The sequence below is a fragment of the Nerophis lumbriciformis genome, linkage group LG35, assembly GCF_033978685.3.
Source record: "Nerophis lumbriciformis linkage group LG35, RoL_Nlum_v2.1, whole genome shotgun sequence".
Taxonomy (NCBI): Eukaryota; Metazoa; Chordata; class Actinopteri; order Syngnathiformes; family Syngnathidae; genus Nerophis; species Nerophis lumbriciformis.
The window spans coordinates 17,124,772-17,137,212 of record NC_084582.2 but is presented as its reverse complement, the minus strand read 5'-3'; the positions used below and the strand labels follow the sequence as shown (position 1 = coordinate 17,137,212).

At 40.3% G+C, this 12,441-nt stretch overlaps 1 protein-coding gene across 2 annotated transcripts in view; it reads left to right on the top strand.

The window, feature by feature from the left end:
* tenm1 (teneurin transmembrane protein 1) overlaps positions 1–12,441 on the top strand; it is a 503,386-nt gene that overhangs the window by 279,067 nt on the left and 211,878 nt on the right. For both annotated transcript variants that reach the window (XM_061927525.2, XM_061927524.2), the window contains exon 8: positions 1,116–1,320. In XM_061927525.2, the coding sequence (XP_061783509.2) occupies positions 1,116–1,320 (205 nt within the window). The remainder of the gene's footprint in view (positions 1–1,115; positions 1,321–12,441) is intronic.

Below are 12,441 nucleotides of genomic sequence, written 5' to 3'. Positions count from 1 at the left end.
TTTTGATAACAATTGTCAGCAATTGTTAGGTGAGAATGAAAAATAGATTATATTAATTAATCACAGATGATGTGGTCCTGATGGCTTCATCTGGCCAGGATCTTCAACTCTCACTGGATCGGTTGGCAGCAGAGCGTGAAGCGACTGGGATGAGAATCAACACCTCCAAGCCCAGAAAAGGGTGGTGGGTTGGGGGAGAGATCTTGCCCCATGTGGAGGAGTTCAAGTACATCGGAGTCTTGTTCACGAGTGAGGGAAGAGTGGATCGTGAGCTTGACAGGCAGATCGATGCGGCGTCTGTTGTGATGCTGACCCTTAATCGGTCCGTTGTGGTAAAGAAAGAGCTGAGCCGGAAGGCGGAGCTCTCAATTTACCCGTCAATCTACGTTCTCATCCTCACCTATGGTCATGAGCTTTGGGTTATGACCGAAAGGACAAGATTACGTGTACAAGCGGCCGGAATAAGTTTCCTCCATTGGGTGGCGGGGCTCTCCCTTAGAGATAGGGTGAAAAGCTCTGTTATTCTGGAGGAGCTCAAAGTAAAGCTGCTGCTTCTCCACATTGAGAGGAGCCAGATGAGGTGGTTCGGGCATCTGGTCAGGATGCCACACGAACGCCTCCCAAGGGAGGTGTTCAGGGTACGTCCGACCAGTAGGAGGCCACGGGGAAGACCCAGGACACATTGGGGAGACAATGTCTCCTGGCTGGCCTGGGAACACCTCGGGATCCCCCGGGAAGACCTGGATGAAGTGGCTGGGGAGAGGGAAGTCTGGGCTTCTCTGCTTAGGCTGCTGCCCCCGTGACCCGACCTTGGATAAGTGGAAGAAAATGGATGGATGGAATTACAGACCATATTAAATTAATCTCTAAATTGTTTTAATCCCTTGACAGCAATAGTTGCAGCATTGTATTGCATTGTTGGCTGTAATTTAACTTGCATTTGACATATAAAATTAAAACAACGGAATAGTTAAGGCTCTTTGTTCCATCAGGGCAATTCAAAATGTTTAACTGTTGTGGAACAAATGGATTGAAAAGCACTGTCTCACTTCTTTTTTTTTTTACATTTGCCTTTCAAATTTTACATTTCCTGACTGTTTCTTCACTGTGTTTAGTTTGACTTTGTGAAACTGCTGGATGGAAAGGCACTGCCCAGGTCTTTGAGTGATCCAGCCTCTGGCAAAGCACCTAAAGGTCTGCTGCTGAGCAGCCTCCAAGAGACACGCTTCATCGAGTACATGGACCCTGGCACCTGGCACTTGGCTCTCTACAACGATGGACGCAACCTGGAGCAGGTCTTGCTCCACAGCACTCCCATAGGTGAGGATGCATATTACAGCTTACCTGGTAGTTGTATTTGATTTTTTTTCCCTAGGAACAGAAACATTTCGTGTATATGTCAACTCACTGGTCTCAGCTGGTTTTATAAACACATTGACAAGAGTGTTTTGAAACTGTGTGTGTTTTGAACTTTTTACATTATTGGAGTGAGTTTGGTGTGAAAGAAGCAAAACAGCTGTTTGTAGTAATGACACAACTTGCTAAGAGAGGCTGATTGCTGTGAACACAAAGATCTTTGTAGAAATTGAGTTTCTGTTATTTTTTTGTCTCGAATGCAGCACTGCATTGTTTAATATTGACACTTAGATAATTACCTGAGCAGTGAATAAAGGAACAACTTCCTTGTCAAAATAACGCACAGGGTAAAATGTATTAGGCATGAGGATTTAAACATAGTTGATTGGCTAAGTGCAAGACGCATTGATGGAAAGGGAATTAGACCAGGATCGCCAATACACAGTTAAGTTCACAATTATGCATACTCCATTAAGGTGCAGCAGCTTGAGAAACAGATGCGGATGCTTGTTCGTATTTGTGATTGGCCAAAATGGATTTTTTAAAACTAGCTTGGATGAAGATTTTTTTTAACACAAGAGTAAGTGAAATGTGTGTTTCTTTGCGCGGACATGACCTATGTGTCAAAATGTAAATGAGTAACGTCCGCCCACAAGACACCTATTCAACAAATCATGGCCAGGCTATGAATCATTTTAGGTCTATACTGTAAATGTTAGATGAAAATTCAAAATGTTTAAAAAACCTCGTTTATCAAGCAGAATAGCAGATTTCACTCATTTGGCCTGTCACATAATTCAAAGATAAGCAGAATCTTCAGGCTGACATTTACGTGTGTAAAGGGCAAGGGAGCAAAACTAAGCTGAATATAAGTCATCTGGAGTATTTCATCTGTTTATTGTGTATCCTGCACAGAGAGTACAAGCCATTGTCAAGGACAGTAATTACAAGTGAACTATTATGTTAAACCTAAACCAACCTTTGGAAGATCATATCGGTCTGATTTATAAAACGTTTGCGTCTACTAAAACACGTGCAAACTTGATAGTACACGCAAAGCTGATCTACTAAACTTGGATTGTGTCCCTGAAAGGAGAAGAGGAAGTAATGGGACGGCGTGGCGCAGTGGTAGAGTGGCCGTGCGCAACCCAAGGGTCCCTGGTTCAATCCCCACCTAGTACCAACCTCGTCATGTCCGTTGTGTCCTGAGCAAGACACTTCACCCTTGCTCCTGATGGGTGCTGGTTAGCGCCTTGCATGGCAGCTCCCTCCATCAGTGTGTGAATGTGTGTATGAATGGGTAAATGTGGAAGTAGTATCAAAGCGCTTTGAGTACCTTGAAGGTAGAAAAGCGCTATACAAGTACAACCCATTTATCATTTATAAGTAGCACAATCTGTTTAGCGTGTCTGTCTTCATGAATATGCAGAATATATGCTGATCATCAGAACACCCACAATACTAAGAGGAGGAGATGCCTGAAAAGTATGTGCAAACGGTCACAGTTGTGCACACGGCTGTGAGAAAAGACATAAAATCCTCCGTCCACGTGTGAATGTCAACATGTTTGAACTGGCAAAAGTAAAAATATTTCAGCAATATCATTTGATAGCCGCTGGATGACTTAAGGGGCTGATTAAAACACATTTGGTTGCATGTGTCTGCTGCTGTTTTTTGTTTTTAAAAAAACATCAGTTTTTTTCATTTAAGGAATATATTCTTATACATAATATATCTCCTATATGAAAAAAAAATCAGTGGCCTTGTGGTTAGAGTGTCTGCCCTGAGATCGGTAGGTTGTGAATAGAGATGTCCGATAATATCGGCCTGCCGATATTATCGGCCGATAAATGCGTTAAAATGTAATATCGGAAATTATCAGGATCGTTTTGTTTTTTTATTATCGGTATCGTTTTTTTTATTTTGTATTAAATCAACATAAAAAACACAAGATACACTTACAATTAGTGCACCAACCCAAAAAACCTCCCTCCCCCATTTACACTCATTCACACAAAAGGGTTGTTTCTTTCTGTTATTAATATTCAGGTTCCTACATTATATATGTATATATATTAGAGATGCGCGGATAGGCAATTATTTCATCCGCAACCGCATCAGAAAGTCGTCAACCATCCGCAATCCACCCGATCTAACATTTGATCAGAACCGCATCCGCCCGCACCCGCCCGTTGTTATATATCTAATATAGACGATGCAAAGCATTAGTGAGGTTATAAAGCTTTTGCCTGTTAAAGAAAGGAGACTGATCCAATGCAGCACAGACCTTCGCGTGCCACGCTGTCACGACCCAGACGCACACCAGTGCGCAATCATATGGGAGCCGCGCTGAGCGCACCTCCAAGCGCGTCTCGCTGCCGGCGACGGCCGGGTATATGGGCCCGACGCTCCAGCGCCATCCATTTTCAGGGCTAGTTGATTCGGCAGGTGGGTTGTTACACACTCCTTAGCGGGTTCCAACTTCCATGGCCACCGTCCTAGCTGCTGTCTATATCAACCAGGGTGAGCCCCACCCCTTTCGTGAGCGCACTGCGCGCGGAGTGACCCCTGTTACGCGCCCCCGGCAACAGGGGTGGCGGGCAGGTAAGCTGCGCGGGCGGAGCGCGCGGAGTGACCCCTGTTACGAGCCCCCGGCCACGGGGGTGGCGGGCAGGTAAGCTGCTTACCTGCTGCGCGTGACGCCGGCCGCGGCGAAGGCGGACGAGGCGGGGTGTCGGTGCGGTGGGCGCGGTGGTGACCCTGGACGTGCGTCGGGCCCTTCTCACGGATCGCCTCAGCTACGGCTCCCGGTGGGGCCCTCTCGGGGGAAGGGGCCTCGGTCCCGGACCCCGGCGAGGCGTCCCTTCTCCGCTCCGTAAAAGTGTCCATCTCTTTTTTTTTTTCTTCTGTTGTGGCATATGCTGCAGGTGCCTGCTCGTTTTTCGTATGTGGGTAACAACATTTAACTATGTATATATATTTCCGAATTGGTTTAACTGCCACCCGCCTGAATCTATTTAAAATCTAATTTTTTTTTATAATTTGAACCACCCGACCCGACCCGACCCGCGGATAAAATCTAATTTTTTTTAATTTCATCCGCCCGATCCGCGGATAATCCGCGGACTCCGCGGTTGTGCCCGCAAACCGCGCATCTCTAATATATATATATATATATATATATATATATATATATATATATATATATATATATATATATATATATCAATATATATCAATACAGTCTGCAAGGGATACAGTCCGTAAGCACACATGATTGTGCATGCTGCTGGTCCACTAATAGTACTAACCTTTAACAGTTAATTTTACTAATTTTCATTAATTACTAGTTTATATGTAACTGTTTTTATATTGTCTTACTTTCTTTTTTATTCAAGAAAATGTTTTTAATTTATTTATCGTATTTTATTTTATAATTTTTTTTTAAAAGTACCTTATATTCACCATACCTGGTTGTCCAAATTAGGCATAATAATGTGTTAATTCCACGACTGTATATATCGGTTGATATCGGTATCGGTTGATATCGGTATCGGTAATCAAAGAGTTGGACAATATCGGAATATCGGATATCGGCAAAAAGCCATTATCGGACATCCCTAGTTGTGAGTTCAAACCCCGGCCAAGTCATACCAAAGACTATAAAACTGGGACCCATTATCTCCCTGCTTGGCACTCAGAATCAAGGGTTGAAATTGAAATTATTCCTGGGCACGGCCACCGCTGCTGCCCACTGCTCCCCTCACCTCCCAGAAGGTGAACAAGGGGATGGGTCAAATGCAGAGGACAAATTTCACCACACCTAGAGTGTGTGTGACAATCATTGGTACTTTAACTTTAACTTTAACTCAATAAGCATTTCCTTGCATTTGGATCATTCAGTTGTGATTGTGGTGTGATGATCCACCGCCTCCTTGCAGTGCACCAGTGTGCTAAAAATGTTTCTGTTGTCTATAGATGTGATTTTATATTGTAGAAAAGGTGGAACAGATTATAGATGCTGTTGCAGGTTGGAGAGCACAATAACATGAATGTGGAGGGCACATAATGTCGGACAAAAATGCAAAAACCTCATTTCAATAGGGTGGTCTGCACCACTTTTCAATTGTAAGCACAGTCTTAGTAGATCATGTGCAACACACCCACGAACAATGATACTAATAGTACTCGCAATTATATAGTTTGCACACACTGTTTAGCACATGTTATTTTGATCTTAGTGGATCAGGCCCTAAATGTGGGAACTGTGTTGAGAGTTCCCACATATGGTTCGTCAAGCATCTGGGACTGTCATTCATTCAGTAAAACGGTGTTATTTTTAGAAAAATCAATAATAAAAAAAAAAGCATAATTCAGACTGTTATTTGTAACATGTTTAGGTTCCAAGTTGTGTCTTTACAATGAGGAGTGTTTGTAAACTTGGAGATGAAATGTTGAAGCAATTTGTGTCTAAATTAGTGCTGTCAGAAAAACGTAAAAGGGGAACTGCAGTTTTTTTTGGAAGTTTGCCTATTGTTCACAATCATTATGAGAGACAAGAACACACGTCTTTTTTAAAAATCCATCCATCCATTTTCTACCGCTTGTCCCGTTCGGGGTCGCGGGGGTGCTGGAGCCTATCTCAGCTGCTTCTGGCGGAAGGCGGGGTACACCCTGGACAAGTCGCTACCTCATCGCAGGGCCAACACAGATAGACAGACAACATTCATTAGGATGATAAATAGATAGATGATAAAAAACGCTTGGGAGATGCGGCAAATGAGAGTCACTGTTGTAGTCTTCAAAGCCCTCCTTCAATGTTTTGTATACACACTGCAAGTATATATATATAATGAAGCACCAGACACGTTCATAACTATATGTAATATGTTCAATATTTACCGTATTTTGATCATTTTAATCATTTCCGGGACTGATTTATGTTTCCATAGCAGCGCACGTCTGACTTCCAGTGTGTTTATACTTCTGGATACAAAACGCTTATGTAGCTTCAAATCGTGGCAGACTTGGTAATAGACAACAGAAACGACTAATTTTGGACAAATGAGGATTCACAACCTTATCTGTTTGAACCTGAATGAGCGAAGGATTAACTTCTGCTTCTAGAAGCGAGCACAAAGTTGAGGGTGAAACGTTCTAGCGGACGGAAGTCCATAGAGTGAGGTGAAATCGACTCGAGGTTGCAGGTGTGGAATTTGGAGACAAGCCATTTCGACATAAATGGCATGCTTACCCCAAATAAACCAGAACAAATGTCCCTGGCCAGCTGGACCAAAGAGACAACTGTCCATCGAGTGAGTCATACTTTATATTGATCATGGTACACACAGCATACACTGTCTGGTTAGCTGTGTAGAAACAAAACATGAAATGTGGGCTAATACTTTACATATACTGTAATGTGATTGTTCATGTTTTTCAGTCAATACAGATTGTTGTTCTATCGCAGTGTGTTGTGTATTACAAACTCTAACGTGTTTCGTGCTGACGTAGAAGCTAGCATATCTCTCGCCATAGCTAGTTTTTACAGCTTTTACTGTAGCATGGCGATAGGTTACTATGCTAGAAAAAGAGTTCCTCAGTGTTCGCTTTTACAACAACAATGTGCCTACAGCTTGGTTTTTATACAGGTTACGGAACGTAAATAAAGTATCAGTGACGTTTTTTTGAATGCGTTTTTAAAGTGATTTGGAGGTAGATTTGATTGCTCCCATTGGCTGCATTGATAGCCATCTAGAACGAGCCGATTTGTATATGTTAGAAAGCAAAAAAAATACAAAAAAAAAACTTTTGTCTTCTTGTCTTTCATAAGTAATTCTAAATAAAGTGCAGTTCCCCGTTAAAGGAGCCATATTTAAAAAATGTGGCCAAAAATGGTACTGCAATCACAGTCAAAATGCTGTAGTCCCCTCCCCCTCTCCCTGACTGAGGTCTCCAGATCAAATCCAGCTTGATCGACTGGGTTAATCCATTTTAAACAGAAATTAGGCTATTTTCAGGAAGAAGTATGTCATGCTTGCATACAATATCACAACAAATGGCAATCATATGGTTATTGTCATTACTATCAGAAAACAAAGTCTAAAAGGAACTACAACCAACGCTAGCAATGGTTATACTAGTGAAAATATCCATATCAAACACCACAGCTAACTAACGACTCAATGAGCAACGGTGACCATGAACGTCGGTTACTAAATACTAAGTACTAGGCATCTGATTGGCTTTCCTTTGAAAATAACTCCCTGCTTCTCTATCACATGTACGTTGTTAAAAAGCTGTAATTGGTATGTTCCGAATTTGTCCCACCCATCAATAAAACAAAATTAAATATGATTGGATTTTGTTTCTGTCGATATTTTCGGCTCATTTTTATTCGTTAACAACAATGTCAGTTAATTGTATTATCGTCTTATTTAACAGGCATTTTTTTTTTGATTGGTTATCATCTTGTTTTTGTCAGGGGAAGAAAGGTGGTTGACGATAACTGAGACAAAAAATATTAGTTGACGAAATTAACACTGCTCCGATGTAAAAACAAAACTGAAAATAAAATAAACAGCCTCCAACCAAATGCGGGTAAGGCTGACTGTGGACGCTGAGTGTCAAAACATTGTTTTGAAGTCATCAGTTATTGTCACGTTGACAGATTCTTTATGTGAAGAATGACAGCATGGAACAAATAAACATGGGTTTTATTCCAGAGTTGTCAAGCGTTTGAATTATGTTGTGCATAGACTAAAATATAACAAGAACACATGTGTTTAGTTTGTATATTCTGAGTGGAATTAGAAACAGTCTCTCATCTAATAATAGTCGAAAGAGATAGGCTTAGAAGAGCGGCTGTCAGTCCTTTATACACTAGTAATTATCAATTGACTTGGATTACACAAGAAAGGGTTTGAAAAAAGTTCATATAGCTGCCCATGAACAAGGTTTAAAAAAATACAAATAAAATAATGGTCTATATGTATCATAAATGGTTTTGTATTAATTATATCAAAACCGCTGAGCCATAGTACATTGCATTCTGCTGCTAACTACGAATTGAGTTTTCAAGGAAGAAGAGGCAGAAACGAGATGATCTTTGTCGGGAAATTTAGCTTTTTTTTTTTCTGGCAAGGAGTAACTGGATCCAGCCGAGTATATTGAGAATAAATAAGTGAGCAGCATAAGATTGTTGTATAAAATAAATAAACTAAATCAATAAAGCGCACTGAACATGACAGGAGGAAAATATGAGAACACAATGAATAGGAAAACAATACATGAAGTGAATGCTGATTTACTAAGATATGCGTGTCATAAAAATACACGGCTGGTCATAAAACATGCCTGCAAAAGCAATGAGGTATGTGATTACATGTACTGCGATGCTGCACAATCATTATGGTCATCAATTTCCTGAGACGGGGGGGAAAACCTAAATAAAAGTGACACTGAAACCACATTTAAAGCTGTGTGTGTTTGGTCAGCTGATGGCTGGTTTGCCCTGCATCAGTCAAAACACATTACAGTATGTTGGTTATTTATGGACCACCACTGGAACAGGCCTGATAGTTAAAACTGACTTGGATTTGGGGGGGGGGGGGGGGGGGGGTAGAGTTAATATGTTTACTGTCATCAAAGGTATTATGTTTATATATCTTAAAAACATACAAAGTAAAATGTGTATTTACTGATTTAAAATGCCCATTTAAAATGATAATGTGTTCGACTTATTTTTATTGACCCGCAGCCAGTGAGCTAATTGTGCATAATGCAAATGCCAGTGCATCACAATGTCTCACGCATCCTCTGAGCTATTTTCCCATTTTTAATGTACCAACAAATTATAGGAAAACGTGCTTTTATTTATTTATTTATAAAGATACAGACACTGCGTCTTTTGTATGAAACAGATGATTAAAATGATGGTGAGCAAATGTGTGGCTATTTCTAGTAAGCTGAGTAGTCAATTCATTTCACATTAAGCCCAAGGATCATAAAGCATGGCTGGAACTTTAAAGGCTCATAAACTACAATTGGAATGCTTATTTGACCAATCAGACCACTCGCCTGGAAGTACCCATTTTATAATCGCACTTAGCTGCAATAACTTATGGCATGAATGATTTCTAACTGAAACGGGTTTAGTAAGCGGGAAGAATAAAGTATACACACATACACTCACACGTCATATATAGCCAAGTAAATACACTGTTCTTCATGCATTACCTGTTAATTGCTTGGATACGTTTATTGCTGAGATATTGACCTGAAAGATACAGAGCTTATTTCACCATAACAACCTCACTGATCAGCGACTCCTTGAGCTTCTTCACAGATCACAGCATCCAAGTTCTCACAAATAAAAGCTCCTCGGTGACCTTGCAGATGAGCTTTTGGTCATTGCATTTGTCTGGTGCCACATCCAATATTACAATTCATGGTTGTGAGTTTATTTTTTTTTCTTCTTCCAAGAGGATTTGAAGACCCACATGTGGAGTTTTCCTGACTGTGTGGGAGATGATTGGCACTCCTTTCCATCAGCGTGAGGGTGACAGGTGATGGCGGTGAAAATGACTTTGGTTTCTATAGTGATGCGCTGCAGTGGAGGATGACACTGCCGTGCCAGTCTGCCTGTCTCGTTATTAGCATCTGTCACGCGTGCCTCGAGGCAAGAGTCACGTTACAGAATTTATTTTTGTACATGTGTTTGTAAAGTGTGAGTGTATGCATGTGTGCGGTCTGTGCCAATGAGGGATTTTTCATTTATGCTCTTGAAAAAAGAGGAATTCAGCAGAGGTTTGATTCTTGTGCAGAGGGGCTGAAGGTCACATGAAGGACGGCATCCGTGACACCTATTTTAATTACAGTGTAGATCTTGTCAGCCACAATATCCACCATTTTGCAACTCTGCCAGCAACTTTGTACTTGGCCCACTGTTAAATTACCTTGAATGACACTCAGTGTAGCCAAACTTTGTTCATTTATTTCCCCCCTCTGATCAGAGTCATGGATAAACTGGAGCCTATCCCAGCTGACTTAAGAATCAAGATTCAAGGAACTGTATTGTCAAACACACGTGTCACACAGGAGACACATGAGACACGATTATGTTAGATCCACTATAGACTGGACTCTCACAAAATTATGCTAGATCCACTCGACCTCCATTGCACCGGTCGCCCGGGGGGGTCCCCTATCTGCGGTCCCCCTGCATCTGCGGTCCCCTTGCATCTGCGGTCTCCTTGCATCTGCGGTCCCCTCAAAGGTTTCTCACTGTTATCCCATTGGGTTGAGTTTTTTCTTGTACTGATGTGGGATCTGAGCCGAGGATGTTGTTGTGGCTTGTGCAGCCCTTTGAGACACTCGTGATTTAGGGCTATATATGTAAACATTGATTGATTGATTGATTGAAAGGAATATCCGGGGTTGCAGATTTAGCCCAAAAAGTACCACAGGCACAATAGTATGTACACGATAATAAAGAAGTTATTATAATACTTTAGTATATTTGTATCGGCCTCTTCTAGCTTTCCAGGTTCTAAACCAAAGGCTGTGGGCTGAGCCAGGACAGGTGGTGCACTTTTATACGCACTTCAAACTACAACTTTCCAAAAATATCTTTATTTAAAAAAAAAAAAAAGGTTTTCTTTCCAAGGTTAACAAAAACAACTTTAACTACTTACAACAATATAAACAAAACTAAGCTCAAGTATTGTTTAAGCAGTGGTCAAAAAATGTTTTCACCGCCAGTCTCTCAACCCAACATTTGTCCAATCAGTTTCACCTGTGCGCCCCTATATGGTTTCATCACAGGTGCTGTAAATCAGTGGTCCCCAACCGTTTTCTAGCTGCGGACCGGTCAACGCTTGAAAATGTGTGTGTGTGTGTGTGTGTGGGGGGTGTTTTTTTTAATTTTTTTTAATTGTATTTTATTTTTTTCATAAAGAAATACAATCATGTGTGCTTACGGACTGTATCCCTGCAGACTGTATTGATCTATATTGATATATAATGTATATATTGTGTTTTTTATGTTGATTTAATAATTTAAAAAAAAAAATATTAAATGTTTATTTATTTATTTATTTATTTATTTTTATTTCTTGTGCGGCCCGGTACCAATCGGTGGTTGGGGACCACTGCTGTAAATGACACAGAATGTAAATTACTTTCTAATTCAAAAACTAAATAATTTAACTTCAAATATCCAGTACCAAAGAAATAAAAATAACACAAAAATGGCTACCAAAACCATAATGACCAACACCAAAGTGCAGTAGCGCAGTAGGCCCAAGTATTCATCAAACACCAGCACAATGACCAGCACCAAAGTACAGCAGCGCAGTAGGCCCAAGTATCCATCAAACACCACCACAATGACCAGCACCAAAGCGCAGTAGCGCAGTAGGCCCAAGTATTCATCAAAAAACAAATATTAATTTAACTTAACATATGCAGGACTACATAAATATAAATAACACACATGGCTACCACAATATTATAAACAAAATAAAATAAATAAACAAAATAGTATAGATTGTGATCCTCTTGTGCAAATAGAATGTAAAAACAAGGCCTAACCAGATAAAAGCCCAGTTCAAATTTACATATGGATTGCATATTTTAAAAACATACCGAGGATAAAAAAAATGCTAAAATAAATTAATACAAATAGTGGGATGCCATATTTGTTTGGCCACCTATAAAAAAGTGTTTTACAGCATCCTATGCGTATGAACAAAATAACATTGGTCATAAAGTACTTTAATATTAGGTGTGGCTTGATTTGACTAACAGATTTTTGATTTCAACTAGTGCTGTCAAACAATTACATTTTTTAATCAGATTAATCAATCACACTTTTACATGTTGGTGAATCGAGATTAATCACAGTAAATTACTTCCTTGCATAATTTTAATGACTTTAAAAAGACCCCAATATTTGAACACAAATACAATTATTTCGTCAGAATGTCGCCCAGGAACCATTTTTTTTAAAATGCTTTACCTAAATGCATGTTATTTAATTTATCAAAACTTGGTAACTTTTATATCTATACAGAATGTACAGTG